This window comes from Cenococcum geophilum (genome assembly GCF_001692895.1).
Source record: "Cenococcum geophilum 1.58 unplaced genomic scaffold K441scaffold_9, whole genome shotgun sequence".
NCBI lineage: Eukaryota > Fungi > Ascomycota > Dothideomycetes > Gloniales > Gloniaceae > Cenococcum > Cenococcum geophilum.
In genome coordinates this window covers 2,318,889-2,335,575 of record NW_027137567.1, presented here as the reverse complement: position 1 = coordinate 2,335,575, position 16,687 = coordinate 2,318,889, and the positions used below count along the sequence as shown (strand labels likewise).

The 16,687-nt window shown below is 49.9% G+C and overlaps 5 protein-coding genes across 5 annotated transcripts; 4 read left to right on the top strand and 1 right to left on the bottom strand.

Moving 5' to 3' along the window:
* The first annotated feature begins 900 nt into the window (after positions 1–900).
* K441DRAFT_367572 (cell wall biogenesis protein phosphatase Ssd1) lies at positions 901–5,911 on the top strand. The gene is made up of 5 exons (XM_067641427.1): positions 901–1,031; positions 1,203–1,415; positions 1,502–3,260; positions 3,311–5,590; positions 5,647–5,911. The coding sequence occupies exons 2-5, from the start codon at positions 1,319–1,321 to the stop codon at positions 5,684–5,686; spliced, it is 4,176 nt and encodes a 1,391-aa protein (XP_067507155.1). The 5' UTR covers positions 901–1,031; positions 1,203–1,318; the 3' UTR covers positions 5,687–5,911.
* A 920-nt stretch (positions 5,912–6,831) lies between these two features.
* Positions 6,832–8,817, top strand: K441DRAFT_655549 (uncharacterized protein). The gene is made up of 5 exons (XM_067647866.1): positions 6,832–7,490; positions 7,546–7,821; positions 7,879–8,211; positions 8,278–8,400; positions 8,463–8,817. The coding sequence occupies exons 1-5, from the start codon at positions 7,324–7,326 to the stop codon at positions 8,485–8,487; spliced, it is 924 nt and encodes a 307-aa protein (XP_067507154.1). The 5' UTR covers positions 6,832–7,323; the 3' UTR covers positions 8,488–8,817.
* Positions 8,818–9,136: 319 nt separating this feature from the next.
* K441DRAFT_655548 (MFS general substrate transporter) lies at positions 9,137–11,462 on the top strand. The gene is made up of 5 exons (XM_067647865.1): positions 9,137–9,720; positions 9,771–9,785; positions 9,839–10,240; positions 10,305–10,661; positions 10,732–11,462. The coding sequence occupies exons 1-5, from the start codon at positions 9,421–9,423 to the stop codon at positions 11,071–11,073; spliced, it is 1,416 nt and encodes a 471-aa protein (XP_067507153.1). The 5' UTR covers positions 9,137–9,420; the 3' UTR covers positions 11,074–11,462.
* A 1,579-nt stretch (positions 11,463–13,041) lies between these two features.
* K441DRAFT_511118 (uncharacterized protein) lies at positions 13,042–14,231 on the top strand (the record flags this gene model as incomplete). The annotated part of the gene is made up of 2 exons (XM_067642097.1): positions 13,042–13,454; positions 13,505–14,231. Coding segments are annotated over 2 exons (1,140 nt in total), but the record flags the coding sequence as incomplete, so codon positions are not given.
* Positions 14,232–15,153: 922 nt separating this feature from the next.
* Positions 15,154–16,310, bottom strand: K441DRAFT_675041 (uncharacterized protein; the record flags this gene model as incomplete). Its single annotated transcript, XM_067650822.1, has 4 exons — positions 15,154–15,620; positions 15,669–15,879; positions 15,929–16,161; positions 16,217–16,310. The coding sequence occupies 4 exons, from the start codon at positions 16,308–16,310 to the stop codon at positions 15,154–15,156; spliced, it is 1,005 nt and encodes a 334-aa protein (XP_067507151.1).
* Between the last annotated feature and the right edge of the window lie 377 nt (positions 16,311–16,687).

The window sequence follows — 16,687 nt, the reverse complement described above, 5'->3', positions numbered from 1 at the left end:
GTCACATATGATCGCTGCAACTCGGGCGGGCGGGCTGCTGGTGCGGCTTGAGCAGATAGGCTGTATTGGCCTGGTCTGGAGCGAGCCTTGACGGCAAAGTCAGTTTTTCTCGTGAAGAGCGATGCAGTTGCCGCATCGAGACGGGCGTTGGTCGTTGCATCGTGTGTCTACAAAAAGCAGCACAAGGCCTCCCTCCCAACCCCCTCCCCCAGAATCCAAATCATCCTCGTCTTGCTCTTCCTCTCCCTCCAAAAAGCCCTCGGGACCGACCTTCTTCCTCAGTGCTGGGTCTGATTGTGTAAGCTGCATTGCGTCTACATCCGTCTGGAAGCGTGGTGGCTTTGCTTCGGTGCTCAGGAATAGTCTGAAATAGTCGTCCGTGCAGGCTGGTTGAAACAGGCCAGAAACGTGACCCCGAACTGAACAAACGGGACGATTCACGTTGGTGGCCGTGAGACATAATTCTTACCAAGGCCACACTTGTTTTTACACAGCCTCAGGCTTCGTTTCCATGGTGCATCAAGGTAACTGCTGGGGTGTGTTTTGGTGTACATATCGTCGTAATTCTCTCGCCGTGACGTTTGCGGAGTGTGGAGGGGGTCGCTTCTACAGGGCCCAAACTCCTTCACCCTCGCTCAACTCGACCTTTTAGTAGGAACCTCCATCATCTCCATCCACCACCTTCCTTAGCTCTCCTTGACTAGCAGTGGCCGCTCCAGTCCCTCCTACCGCTCTCTTCCCACCGCTCCCTCCTTCGAATCCTTCGAATCGCTCTCTACACCGCGAGTTCGCTCAAGGTGTCCATTTTGTGTGTTTTGACAGCAGTCAGTTGCCGTCCAGGGAAGCAACTCCCGCTCCTTGAATTTTGCCCACGCCCGCCAGCATCCCAATCCTTATCAACTCCCATCCTACTGTTTTACAGTCAATCACTTTGCAGAGGTATACTGGTTTCTGGCCGCCCGCTGCCGAAAGCTGTTCTTGTTGTCGACTCTTCGGGCGCATCTTGCTATCGTGTAGCACAGTTCCACAGCGTACGTCCCTAGCTCTTTCATCTTGTTGCCTTGTGCGAAGCCGTCATCCCATTTCACGAAGCGGATTCTATTTACCCGCACAAGCTCCTCCAGTTGTTTGGTTTCATCATTTTCGCCTAATGCTCCGAGTCCACTTAGCTGACCACCCCCCCAAGATTCTCCTGTCTACAGTTTTGGAATACACTACCCCAATCCTTCCTCCACAAAGTCGCTTCCATTAACTCGGGTATCTTCTGTTGAGTATATAACGCTTTCGTCCATCGTTTTTGGACTCTACAATACCAGGCATGGATCAGCAAGGACACCCTGGTCCTACGGGGCCTGCAGGCCGCCGATTGCACATTGCCCACCGACGCAGTCCATCCGAATTGACGCCACTCATGAGTACGCCAGACCTTTTCCTATCCATATTACAATTCAATGCGGATTATATAATTGGGTGTCTTGATACTGACGAGTCATTCCCGTAGTGGAACAGCTTGCTATCGCACAGCAAATCGAAGTCCTCCAACAGCAACAACAGCAGATTGCTGCAACGCATCAACAATACGTTAATATGGGCATGATACAACCCCAACAGCACTTGCCTGGGGCGAATTTCCAGATGCAGGGACAAATGCCCAATGTGTCTCCGCATGCGAACACGTTTCAATTCCCTCAGCAAATGCCGCAGCAGCATCTAGCTGTACCAATGAATGCTCCTTCACAACCTTCCGCTCATCGTCGAAATCAATCCGCCCTCCCAAATGTCGGTATGGGCCCTCCTCCGGCCCCGTCTTCGGGCGCCTCTGGGTTTGGTGAATATGGAGGGCAACAGGGTAACCAGGGTAGAGAGAACATAAACCCTCGAGGCCGTGGTGGTGGTGCGGCGGGCTCTGGTCATTCCCGCCGTCACTCTCTTGCTCTTCCAGAAGCCAAGAAAGCTGCTGAATTGGCAGAACAAAAGAGAAAGACTTCCGGGTTTCAATTCCCAATCCCTGGAGCCGGTGGATCTACCCCAACGAGCTCCAACCGAGACTCTAGCCCTAGTGGCAATGGAAGTGCTCAGTCTAATGACCAGGCCCCTTCTAGTCGTGGATCTAGTCGCGGCTCAGCTCATGGCCGTAGTCAGAGCATGGCAGTTGGTGGCCGTGGCGGTGGACAGGGCCGTGGCGGTGGTAACTTCCAGTTCCCACCGCCCCAGGCCACGAGCGATACCGGTGCTGGTGCCGGTGCTGGTGCCAGTGCTGGTGCAGGCACTGGGAACCACGGAGGTCAATCTGATTTTCAACGTCGCGGGAGTCAGGGACACGGAAGGACATCGTCCAGAAACTTTGAAGGTAATTGGAGACAACCTAATAACAATCAGCAGCCTACCCAGGATGCTCAGGCACAGAACATGGGAAATTTCAACATGAACCAGACAGCGGGTGCAGCTCCTTTCCAGCCTAGCCACCGTCCTCGAGCTTCAATGAACCAGTCCATCGGATCGCTTGGGAACTTCCAGTACCCTGGACAGCCCCAGCTAGTCCAATTACCGCAAGGCCAGGTTCTTGTACAACCACAGATGTTCGGTGCCCAAGGTCTGAATCCTTTGCAAATCGCTCACCTGCAAGCCCTCCAAGCCGCTCAAATGAACGGGCAGGGAATGACCGGACTGCAAGCAAGTCAACATGCCCAACCCCAGATGACAATGCAGCAGCAGCAACAACAGCGTAAGACTCTCTTCACGCCTTATCTACCCCAGGCTACGCTACCTGCACTCCTCAATGACGGTCAACTTGTCGCTGGCATCCTGCGGGTCAACAAGAAGAATCGGAGCGATGCATACGTCACGACGACTGACCTTGATGCCGATATCTTCATTTGCGGAAGCAAAGATAGAAATCGTGCGTTAGAGGGTGACCTTGTGGCTGTCGAATTACTAGATGTCGATGAAGTGTGGGGCCAAAAGCGTGAGAAAGAAGAAAAGAAGAAGAGAAAGGATAATTCAGACCCGAGAGGTGGAAGCATTGCTGTGAACGATGCCACCACGCAGCCTGAGAGCAGCCAACTGGGGGCGGATGGTAGCTTACGTCGTCGTGGTAGTCTTAGACAGCGGCCAACACAGAAAAAGAACGATGATGTGGAGGTGGAAGGCCAAAGCTTGCTTCTTATGGAAGAAGAAGAGATTAATGACGAGCAGAAGCCGCTTTATGCTGGCCATATTGTTGCTGTGATTGAGCGCGTTGCCGGGCAAATGTTTTCCGGGTTTGTTCATTCAATTCCGTTTGACAGACTTCCTAGCTAATCAAATGCAGTACCCTTGGCTTGTTGCGTCCTAGTAGCCAGGCCACGAAGGAGAAGCAAGAAGCTGAGCGCCAAGCACGTGAGGGTAACTCTGGCCGTCATCAACCAGAACGTCAACAGGATAAGCCGAAGATTGTTTGGTTTAAGCCTACGGATAAGCGCGTCCCACTGATCGCCATTCCCACTGAACAAGCTCCGCGAGACTTCGTAGAGCGGCATCAGGACTATGCGAACCGTATTTTCGTGGCCTGCATCAAACGATGGCCTATCACCTCTCTCCATCCTTTCGGCACGCTTGTCGAACAATTGGGCGAAATGGGCGATCTGAAGGTGGAAACGGATGCTCTTCTACGTGACAACAATTTCGGACCAGATGACTTTTCCGACGCCGTCCTCAAGAACGTCGGATTTGAAGACTGGTCTGTTGTCAATGATGGAGAGGCTGCTCTAGAAAGTCGTCGTGACTTCCGAAATGAGAAGACATTCACTATCGATCCAAACGGAAGCAAAGAACTGGATGACGCTATCCACTTCAAGCCTCTCGATGATGGTCGCATCGAGATTGGCATCCACGTTGCTGACGTTGCTCACTTCATTAAACCCAACTCTCTCGTGGATCGCGAAGCAAAGAAGCGCGGAACTGCGGTGTACCTCATGAACCGAACTGTCAACATGCTTCCGTCACGGCTGTCATCTGATATCTGTTGCTTGAATCCTGGCGAAGATCGATATACAGTCAGCGTCGTCTTTAAGGTTGACCTACAGTCCGGTCATGTGTTCGAAGATGAGACTTGGATTGGCAAGGCAGTCATCAAGAGCTCTGGCAAATTGTCGTATGAAGAGGTTGACTCTGTTATCAATGGACGTGGCGATGCAGAGCTTGGTGCAGCTAGGGCAAAGGAGATCAAGATGCTCCATCATATCACGCAAAAATTCCGCCAGGCACGATTTGGAGACCGTTCAACGGATATCCCGCCTCTTCGTCTCATGTATCAACTCGACGACGAGAACGTGCCAGTTGAGCAGAACATTTTCGACTCTTCACCAGCCCACGAGCTCATCGAGGAGCTGAGCCACAAGACCAACACATTTGTCGCCAAGAAGATCCTCGCGGGTTTGCCTGATAAGGCACTGCTCAGACGACAAGCCTCGCCAAACCCTCGTCGCCTGGAAACCATTGCTGACAGGATGGATGCCATCGGGTATGACATCGAAACAACCAGCAGCGGAACGTTGCAGAGCAGCTTATTCAAAGTTGATGATGATGATATTCGCAAAGGTATGGAGACTTTGATAATTAAGTCTATGCAACGCGCGAAATACTTCGTTGCTAGCAAACTTCCAGAGGATCAATATCCTCATTATGCGCTGAACCTACCTCTCTACACTCATTTCACCAATCCTTCTCGACGATATGCGGATATAATTGTGCATCGCCAGCTTGAGGCCGTGCTATCCAACGGTGCTATTGAATTCTCGGAAGATATTGAGACCCTTGCCAAGACTGCAGAGATGTGCAATACCAAGAAAGACTCCGCCCACAGTGCTCAGGAACAGAGTGTTCACATCGAATCCTGCCGAAAGATGGACAAAGTCCGACAAGACCTAGGTGGCGATCTGATCAGCGAAGGAATTGTTCTTTGCGTGTATGAATCAGCCTTTGACGTGCTCATTCCAGAATTCGGCTTCGAAAAGCGTGTGCATTGTGACCAACTGCCTCTCAAGAAGGCCGAATTTGACAAAAACAAGCGTCTCTTGGAGCTATACTGGGAGAAGGGTGTCCCGTCCTCCGCTTATATCCCGGAAGACGAGCGTCCCAAACACGGCTCAATGCGTGTAGCCAACGCCGCTGCCGCTGCTCGTGACGCTGAAGCAGCTAAACAGCGTGCTAAGGAGCACGAGGAGGCCCAACGCAGGCAGATGGATACTGGCACGATTTCTACGGATGATGTTGATGCCTTGTTCGATGATGACGATGACTCAAATGATCTCGCTGGCATGACTGCAGGAGTCTCTCTCAACCCCTCTGCTGGTGCTGATCGTCCGACTCAAAGCATGCCGCCTTCGCCTACCAGGAATGGACTTTCATCGGGCCAGACTCCTCATCGCGTCAAGTCTGACTCAAAGCTTGCTCAGAGCGCCAGTGATGTGCCCGAGGCTAAATTGACCAACAAGGAGAAGTACCTTAGTTTGTTTGCACTGAGAGAGGAGAACGGAGACTACATTCAAGATGTGCGGGAGATGGCTAGAGTGCCAGTGATCCTGAAGACAGATCTGACAAAGAGTCCACCGTAAGTTTACTGAGCAAACATAACCTGCCAAACCACTAACATATGGGATCATCTAGGTGCTTGACTATTCGTTCCTTGAACCCATATGCTCTATGAGAGTCTGCCCATCACTTCCCTTCTGCCCGACTAGCATATTTCTCAGCAGTGCTATCATGAGATAGCGATCCTTCGACCCTTCACTCTTTTGGGCCGACTGATCAGAAGGTCGATGAATTTCCGAGGTCATCGCAAGACGTCTCGCGCTTCCACCTGGCATTCGCCGTCAAAAAGCGATCATCCAACCACTCCTTACCACATTGATCGTTCACGCTAGCTGTTCCGTTTCATGGGTGGATTTGTGTTCCAAAGAGAGATTGCATGGCAATGCATCTTGATTGGTGAGAGAGGATGGAGACTATTTGGTGTGGGGTAGCATTGACGAGGTGAGGCCGCAAGGCCGTGGTGGACTAAAGACAACAGCTTTAATCGGTCGGTGAGGACGCATCATATTAATATGTAGTTTGTGTAAAAGCCCCTTAGCTAGAGTTCTGTTCTTCTTGTTATCATCATAGCACCATTCCAAATTGAATATAGGCATTACGCTCCGGTTGTAGCATTTCGATCTTATCTATCAGACTGTTTGCCCGCTTATGCGCGACCCGCCATACTGCCTCTTCGGCTTTTCGTCTTGGCCGTGAGGTTGGAGACGACGCGGTCCCCTCCTTACCCCTGCCCCTTCCCCTGCCCCCTGTGTGAGCGCCATGCGTAACGCATGTTCCGGCATAGCTTATGGACATTAAAGTTAGATTTAGGATGCTTGGCAACTAGTTAACGCGGAGACGGATTTCAGCCTTCATGACGGTCTTGCGAGTATTGGCTCTAGGAAGTTTTCGAACGGAGAATATCCGACAGGCCAGCTGATTGCTCAAAGACTCCTCGAATAAAAATAGATTTACGATTGCTATTTACGTCTCAAAACCCTCTTTGAATATTTCTCAAAAGACGTAGTAAATTTCTGCTTGACCCACCAAGCCGCGCAAGGGATTTACCGTCGAGTGCACACTCAGGCTCCACTCGGGAAGACAAGTTGCCGTCAGTTGATGAGATGAAATGCGGAGGGCGATGTTATTAAGGTCGCTGACAATGCCCGCGGCTCTGCGGTCTCCGTGAAGCGCAACAGCGTGATGCTGGTACTCGAAGAGTTTCATGGCTTGATCGAAGCGTCGCAGCACCCCTGTCATGACACAGCACTTCCGGCTTCAACCTCATCCATACTCAGCCTTCAACGGATGCAGCGTTTACCGGAGGGTTTTCACTGCCCGTACAGGAATTTCCTTGTCACTAGAGACCGCTCTGCCAAGACAAAAATCTTGGTGGCCCCGAATGCGGTATAACCGCCAAGACTCTTCAAGGCTTCCTATCCCCCTCCGACCCCACCCTCTGAAATTTGAAATGGCGTCTCAGATGCAGCCCCAGCAGTCGCATATCTGATTATAAGGTCGATGTGGCCGTCCACTTTCGTTTCTCCGAACGTTTTCTGGTGGACTGTTGCTGGCAGAGACATCGTCTTCTTTCAACTTTTCCCTCTTTCACTCAGTAGTTCTAGCTCACCACGTTCCTTATCATTTTCTCTTCTTCTTCTTCTTGTCCCTGGTTGGACTCTAGACCCATCAACTTATTTCTAAACTCAAGCTCTTGCTGCTTAACATTCCTTTGAACCATCTGACCACCAAAACCCATCCTAATTATTTACAATGCCGAGCCTACGCAAGGTTCTGAAGTGGATATTCGTCCTGGGGCCGGCGGTGATCGTCAGCGCGCTACCAGCTCCAGCGCCATATCCTAAAGTCCCTGCAAGGCCCCGGTTGGAAGCGCGACAGGCCGCGGCGCCCGCAATAACGGATATCGACATTCTTCAATTGTAAGTTTCTTGAAATGTATCTCACGGAAATGGAATTCCTAACAAGATCCTCTAGCGCCTTGACTGCAGAGCACTTGGAATCAGCTTTCTATGCCCAAGGATTTGCGAAGTTTCCGGCGAGCGACTTCAAAGCACTCGGTCTGAGTGACGCAAGCATCACTGCACTACTCGCTGTAGGACAGTCAGAAGCAACGCATGTCTCGACATTGCTCTCAGCCATTGCTTCGGCAGGCTTCCAGCCAGTGCAGCCGTGCACATATAACTTCGGATTTACGGACGCAGCAGCCATGGTTGCTACTGCACGAGTTCTCGAGGCTGTCGGTATTTCTGCGTATGCTACACCTATCTACGAACCCCGTCTTCTACATGGCTAACCAGTAGATTGTAGATACTTGGGCGCAGCCCCCCTCATCAATTCCTCCGCCGTTCTTAGTGTTGCAGCCTCGATTGCGACAGTCGAGGCCCGCCATCAAACCTTCATCCGAGGAGCCTCGGGTGCGACGCCAATTCCTGCTGCCTTTGATACACCTCTTGGTGTCCGCGGTGTCTTCACACTCGCCGCCGCATTCATTAGCTCCTGTCCTTCTGGTTCCAATTTAAATATCCAAGCGTTTCCGGCCATCGCGCTGCAAAACCCCAATCTTGCGACATCTGGACAGAGCTTGGTCCTTGCGGATGCTGCTCAGCCTGCTGGTGCTAAGTTTTGTGCTTTTATAGCTCCGTAAGTTTTCTTCTGTTGTGACAGGAAATGTACGGCTGGGAAATCTTTTACTGATCAATTCAATAGTGGCGAAACGCAATTCGCGCCATTCACGAATGGCGGTTGCGTCGTTCCGCAGAACCTGGCAGGAGAGGTATACATGTTGGTGACCAACGCCGAGTCGGTTGATGACTCGGCCGTTCTGGCTGGGTAAGTCGATAAACCTGTATTCTAGAAATACGAGCCGGAGATTTAAGCTGACAACTGCATAGCCCAAGTGTGCTCTCGGTCTCATGATCCATTGCGACAATGATGCTTCGTTTCTTGAAAAGCGAATGGTGGAAGAGAGAAAGCATTGACAGAATTTCTTTTTATAACACTGTGACAATATTTTAGTAGGTGCAGAAGAAGCCGCCTCAGCGGCCAATACCCTTGGATGGAGTTTTCGAAGATCAGGAATCTTCTAGAGCAGCAGTTATAGAGCTAGCCTACCATTTGGTGGGCAATTCCTAAATTATGACAGTAATATCAACATTCTACAGCCTTTTGCCAAGCAATGATAGTGAGGGTAGTTTTCCAGATCAGGCATTGCTTGCGAAGGATCCGCTAAAGCAACCTACCTACCCACCTATTTTAGCTATCTACGTGAACCATTTTGTTTACTTTTGACGCAAATGTGACTCGATTCCCACCATGTTAAGCTATCGTCCGAAAATAGTGATTTGCTCCCTCTTACAGACCGAATGGCGTACTCTAAATGCTGCATGAATAGGGCAGATGACAACTTTTCAAATGTTTAACATGGGCGGGGTGCTTACGGCATATCCGGGCCGAACCCCCACCGAGTCGAAGTTTTGTGCCGAAGTTCAAGCGGCATCCATGGGATCCACCGCCTTCTTTCTCCAGTGACTTTGCCGCCTTTCCCGTGGAGTTTCCGTCGTTCAGCAGCCCGTCGACCTTAGCTTTTTAATTATGTGGGACCTTTCCCTGGGTCTTTTCCTGGGATGGCTGGGTCGGTCCTTTGGCACCTGTGGCACACCTGACCAGTGACTCAAGTCGCACATTTCCCGTGCATCAAACAAACCACTCCCCATGTCACCCTGGATCATCATGTCTGTCCTCAGCCCGTGTATATGAACATGGCCTTCCCATACCTGCGTGCCTTGAATGCTTCCATTTAACATCTATCACCCTTCAAACAATTAGACACCCTCCTTATCAATCTACGCCATGTCTCTCAGTAACAACAACAACAACGGCGGCTCAACCTGTGTTGTTGAGCTTCAGAATGTCTCAGGATATCTTCAGAACTCAACAAACCTATCTTCTCATCCGCGCAGTATCCACAGCTTGAGTATCCAGGAAGATCGCAAGAGTAAAAGCAATGATGATCCAAACGGAAGCCTTCCTTCGCCTACCACAGCTGTGGAACGACTCCAAAAATGGAATCGTCCTCGCGCCAATCTCTTCAGAAGTTTTGCTGCTTTCTGGGCCTTCACCGTTATGGGTATGAATGATGCCGCTTACGGAGTATGTGCCATGACCTTACAGTGGGAAGAATTTGCTAATCTCTCTTCCAGGCATTGATACCATACGTATGACTTGTCGCAATGAAATCTTAACATTTCTATCTGACGTTTCATCACAGCTTGAAGACTACTACAACTTGACATACACAGTCGTTTCGCTAATTTTTCTGTCTCCGTTGATCGGTTACATAGCGTCTGCGCTTCTCAATAACTCCATCCACCTCAAATTCGGCCAGCGGGGTGTCGCTTTCCTATCGCCAGGCTGCCATCTGCTTGCCTATATTGTAATTGCAGTGCATCCTCCTTACCCAGTTCTCGTAGTCATCTTCATGATCGCCGGTTTTGGCAATGGTCTTGAAGATGCGGCGTGGAATGCATGGGTTGGTAATATGGCCAATCCAAACGAGGTTCTCGGCTTCTTGCATGCATTTTATGGACTAGGTGCTACACTCAGTCCACTGATTGCAACGAGTATGATCACGAAAGGCGGGTTGCCGTGGTATGCCTTTTACTATCTAATGGTGAGTTCGAGCTTTTTGCAAGTTTCTGTCACGCGGATGGGGTGTATTGATGCCGAATTGTCAGATCGGCGCCGCTATCCTAGAACTCGTCTCGTCGGTATGGGCTTTCTGGGCCGCAACCGGTGCCGTATTCCGTGCCGCGAATCCTCGCACTACCGATTCCAAAGGTAATCGCATGAGAGAGGCACTCACCACTATGCCCTCAGCCCGTGTGACTTGGCTCTGCGCTCTCTTCCTCCTCGGCTATGTTGGCGCTGAAGTTGCGCTGGGCGGTTGGATCGTGACTTTCATGATTCGCGTAAGACACGGTGCTCGATTTGCCAGCGGTATGACGGCCACGGGCTTCTGGCTGGGCCTTACGGTTGGGAGGGTGATCCTCGGGTTCGTGACTCCGAAGATTGGAGAGAAGTTGGCGATTTCGGTAGGCTTACATCTTCCACCACGACCTCACCCTGAACCCTTAAGTTCGAGGATATTTACTGTCTACTTAGATCTATCTCCCTGTAGCAATGGGACTCGAGCTCCTCTTCTGGCTCGTCCCGCAATTCTATGTCTCCGCTGTCGCCGTTGCGTTCCAAGGCTTCTTCCTCGGACCTTTGTTCCCTGCCGCCGTTGTTGCGGCCACAAAACTGCTTCCGCGCCATCTTCACGTCAGCGCTATAGGCTTTGCGGCAGCCTTTGGAGGTGGTGGAGCAGCAGTTTTTCCTTTCGCTGTTGGCGCTATTGCTCAGGCGAAAGGTGTTCAGGTGCTTCAGCCAATTATTTTGGCACTGCTCGGCATCATTCTAGCCCTGTGGTTAAGCTTGCCGAGAATTCACAGGAAGGAGGAGTAAAAACTGCGATAAATAAGAAAGACTATGAAAGCTTAGTAGCTAAAAGGATGGGAGGTCAAGGTCAAGGTAGGGCGAAAAGGATTTTAGGACTCATGGTACTGGGTTGAGAGCGATACCAATATCGGGGCGCCTGGAGAGTGTTGTGACGGTTAAGAGAGGCTATTCTACGATATAGGGCAACGGAGCAATTACTATAGCATCGTACTAAATTTCACACAACTGGTGTATTCCTCCACATTTATCCGTTGTCTATCCACATTATTTTCCGTATATTTTTCTTTCTCTCCTCTACTTCATCAGATCTCGTTCCCACCAAACCTTTTTAAGGGCAACACCCTACTCCAGCATTCTCCAACGTCTCTACCCACAACCCCATCCCCTCCACCAGCCATGTCCTCCCTCCCTCCCCCCCCCCCCCACCCCACCCCACCCCAACAACCCCTAACCGCCCAATTCGACTTCCTCCTCCAAATCAACCCCTCAACCAAGCGCATCCTAGCCGGTACGCTCCGCAACGGCCACCCTCTCCGGATCCGCGTATCGTAGCAGCAAGCCCCGCCCCACAGCTCCCTCGCGCACCCGCTCCGCTACGACGCCGCGCGCTAGCCCGACCGGACCCGGCCTGGCGCCGTCAGTCTCGGCTGCCGCCTCCACCGCGCCGCTGCGCCCGACCGAAACGACCTGCTCGCCGGCCCGACGTACACGGTGTGCGGGTTCGAGGAGCCCCATCGCTCGGGGCCCGCGGCGTGGGTTTTGTGAGGGGGGGGGGGGGCGCGCTTCTTTTATCTGAGTCTGAGGGCTGTGTTGGGGTTGGGGTTGGGGTTGGGGGCGGGCTGCGTGAGTTGCGGTATCGGTGGGCGGCGTTTCACTGGAGGGTGTTGGTGGGTTGGGAGGTGAATGGGGGTTGAGGTTTACGACGAGGAGCGCGGTTGCTGGGTAAAGGGGGAAGGGGGGGGGTTGGGCGGCTTCTTGTTAATGGGGATAAGTGTGGTTTGAGGGCTAAGCACTTGTTTGACTTGAGGTTCTTTGGCATTTGGCTCTAGGAAGTGATGTAATTGGGCTGTTTTAGCTATGCTACTATATGCTCTCTCTGAACAATACATTACTACCCATGCCCACCCCGTTCTTAAATGGTGCATTTATGCGAAGAGTATCTATAAATTGCGGAGGTTTAGGGGTTCGCGCACACTTTCCTGCAGGGCCTCTGAGGAGAGCTTTCATGCGGTGCCTTGGTATCTAGAGCTCTGGTACAAAACCTTACATTCATGCTCGGTCGTGGAGGGTTATGTGAAGGTGTAGAATTCAACAAGACTCCGTGCATAGCTTCGCAAGCGCCCCTGACAGAACTCTGCAGAACTTCCAGCTCTATCAGAAACCGCAGCACAACCCGTTATCAACACGTTTACTGTATACAGCATATATAATTAAAATATACCAAACCTTAAGAGAGATTTCTTTCGGTAAAGCAATATTACACTTCTCGACGAGGATGTAAGCCAGGCATTGCATAGGGATCCCTTCAGCAGGAAGCACTGACCACATCAGAAAAGCTGCTAGCTCGAGCAGTTTTGGTCTAACAGGTGTGACAGGCTTCAGCCTTACAAGGTTCGTGGAATGGATGTCGACGAAAGCAGGAACTCAGCGCATTTTGCCCCTTGTACTAAATTGGTCCATGAAGTCTTGTCTCAATGAAGGATCGGACGTCACAAATGATTGGTTTCGGCCAAGAAGTAGCCGCGCGCCATCGAAAAGCGAAACAGCGCAAACTCCCGGTCAAATCTCCTTCCCCTCCCTATCGATCCAATACCGCTGCGGGATAAAGGTAAGCACGGTTGTGGAAAGAACTCGTGCGCATTGAAAAGGTTGGGGATCGTGCTCCCTTTAGGCATCATTTGTTCCTCTTATCAGTTCTTTTCAGCCTCATTTTCCACGGCTTCAACGTCTCGTATCTTTGTATTGATTATTGAAATGGCTGATCCGTTAAGCACTGCTTCTGCGCTTTTGACTTTGGTAGTGTTTGCTTTTCAATCCAGTACAACCCTCTACCAGGTGATCGAAAGCTTTCAAACCAATAAGAAGATTATACGTGAGCTTAAGGAAGAGCTCGAAGCCCTTACCGGGGTCTTAAAATCTCTTCAGGAGGCAGTTGCCGAGTCCGATGTCGATCTCACAGCACTTAAGCTCCCTCTTCTTCGATGCGGCAAGGCTTGTAAGGATTTTGAAGCTGTGATTGTCAAATGCACCGCGCATTCTGCTGGTGCACGGACGAGTTTTCGGGATTGGGCGAAGTTGCAGTACATGGGGGATGATATCGATGGATTTAGAAACATGCTGGCGGGATATAAATCTACCATCACCGTTGCGCTTGGTGATGCTAACATGTAAGTTTGGTTTGAGTTTTTGCGGGCGGCGTTAATGCTCTATGGTATAGCCGCACCGCAGCCGTCACTGCCAATGTCCTTAAGGAATATAAAAAAATGATCGAGATAACAACATCCGACTTAGAAGATCACCTCCAAGAGATCGACGATAAATTGCAGGCCCTCACTTCCCAAGGCGCTACGATTTCCCGTGAAGAGGCAGCCGACATACAAAAGATACAGGAGGAGAGGGACAGCACTCAGCAATGCCTTGGTATCTGCGCCCAGGTCTCTGCGCACGTAGACAAAATTCGGGTCAATGCCTTAGAAAACATCTCCACACCCCCTGACGCCAATCATATTTCTGTCACCACGCTCCAAGACACTATTTCGGCTCGGTTAGTCACCAGTAATACTCTCCAAGATTGCAAAGATAAGCTCAAGGAGACGACCTCTGAGCTCGAGAAACATCTTCAGGACATCAACAATCGACTACAAAATTTATCCTCGCAGCAATCTAGGACACCAAACGAGCCAACAGCTGCGCAAGAGCAGATAAAAGAGGAACTTGCTAGCATTAAACAATGCTTAGCAATCTGCGACCAGGCTTCTAAGAAAGCCGAAAAACACCGAATTAACGTCTTCGAAGATGTTCTCTCGAATGATGATGCCTATCAAGTGGTCGTTGCAACTTTAGGGGACCTGATATCAGCTAAGCGCGTCACCACTGGAGCCAGATCGAAGCAATGGCTAGGACAAATGTCCGATGCCTCTCTCCAGCAGCTCTCACGGGATAACACTAATGCCGCTATAGAGGCATTTAGGGAACCGCAGAGTGAAGGGGGTGCGCAGTTTGAGAACCGGCATGGAACTGGATACAAGCTCAATTCGGGAAGCCTGAAGGGCAAAGGCGTCCCACCCCCTTAGGTTTGATTGATCAGGACGTAAGTGCCGACCGTATAAGAGTCGGCAGTGAGATTGACAATATATGAAGTAAAATCTGATAGCAATCTAAAATACCCATGACTCTATTGTAATGAAACGTGATATTACAAAATCTAGTACATGATGCTAAGTCCCTATTAATCCTTGTGTTCACAGATGAATTCGATTTATAAGTGAGTAGGGATCATTCACCACGCGGCTCTTACAGGCAATACAGTAAGTATTGGTCAAAACTTTAGCAGGCATGGAATAACGAAAGATAAATAAATAGCCTTTTCACCTACTTGCGGTGAACAACATCGTGTTCTTACATCCTTTACGGAGCGTCCTTTGTAAAGGGTTAGAGTTTTTTTAATAATATTTATATTAGCTACTTCTTTAAATTTCCGGGCTTATTTATATCTACGTTCTTCTTAAACTTAAGCTTATTTAGAATTCCACTTTCGATATAGGAAGCCGTTAATAGTAACACCCCTTATAACAGCCTTTAAAAATAATAAGAGAATTTATAGTCCGTTTAGCTGCTTCATGCAAACGAGCACCGCTACAGGACATCGTATGTGATTTCTATGGCCTTGATTGATACCTAGCTGACATTATCTAGGGCTAACTAGCTCCAACGTTGCCTTTGGACGGCACGCTGCTTATACCTCATCCGTCATCTCCTCCGTGTAGTCGGGCAAAATTTTCCTCCTTAAAGGAGCTTCTTCAATGCTGTGAATAGAAACCCACTGTTAGCATCCACCGCCACTAGAGAGGGAAGAAAGCGCGGCATCTACCTTTCAGCCAGAAATTGAGCAGCTCTTTCCGCAGATTCCTTGGATTCTGTGAGCTTGCCCTCATGGCATAGGTCCCAAGCAGACATAGCTTCTTTGAGAGCTTTTTTGGCCTGGACTTTGGCTTTATGCCACCCTGGAGTTGAATCTCTTCCTTTACCCTCTGCCTTACCCCTTTCTACGCTGAAGTTCCAGTAAGCCTCAAGGCCAGATTGGTAACCACTAAGAAAGACGTAGTAGAGACTCTCGCATGTATTGCGGATTTGCCGGTAAAAAGTTTGAGGATCAGTGCCAGGAGTCAGCTCAATATCCATGTGACCATCAGCAAACTCGCCCAAGAAGACCTGTGGGGACCCATTTGCTCGGCGTTGATTGAGAAATTGGAAGAAATAAAAACTTTTGCCGTCGCATAATACCGCCATAATAGGTATTTGGTATCCATTTTGATCGTTCACCCAAGCACAGGCTATAGAATGTTAATCCATATCTAAATTAAAGGCGTCCTAAACCATACCATCACATTCCGCAATAACTTGCGCGAAACAGTTAAGGCGCTCTGTTAAACTTCCTATGTCCAGTTTGACTTCGATGAAAACAACCGTAACCCCACCATAGGTCGTGAACTGGTATTCTATACGGCCTTTGGTCGTGAGCTTACCCTCCAAGATTGTTTCTGGGATATTGAACAAAAGACCAGAAAACAGAGCCACAATTTTGTTGAAATACTACGTAGATATTAGCAGTGGGGCTTTTAAAGGAACTAGGACTACATACTCCCGATAGATAACGTGCTCGAGCTTCCTCATTTTCGTGCTTGTCCATAGGTCCGTATTGTGCTGAGAACGCCTGGAGGTCTTCGACGATTTTGCGGAAGATAGCGTTCGGGAGTCGAGCGCGAAACATGTTAAAGACAGGTATATCATCTCCTTTTACAGCTGGGTTTAACCCAACCATCGGAGCGATATCCACGTATTGGACTTTAGAAAAGCTGACATTAAGATTATTTTCTATAGCGATAATTAGTTGGATGCAAGTTGAATAAGTAAGGCTAGTTAATCTTACGTCTTAATAGCTCCTTTAAGCGAGGAAAGCTGAATGAATATTCCCTCATCAACTCAAGAATCATAAGCTCCGCTTGATTCTCGTTCTCCGCCATTTTCAAAACTTTCTGAACCAGCGCTGCACTACTAAGACTCTTTTCGCCGCTGCTACCATTGTTGCCTGAATCTAATCGGCCATGGGAATCGTCATTATTGAATCTCGGCCTAGTTTTAGACGAACCTTTTATTAAAACAGTACCCTTAGCAAGACGGGCAGACTTTCTTGGTGGGCCGGATCGTTCGTCGGTATTTTGCGGTCGCTTACGTTTCGTCATAATTTAGGATTTGATGGTTAATGTAGAGTGCGGCGATGAAGTTAGGTGACCGGATGTCAAGGGTTCCTCAGTTACCTCAGAAGCTTTACCTCAGCAAGCTCAGACGTGATTTCGTTGGTGCGGAGTCAATCGGCCCGCAAGCGGGTGACTAACCACGT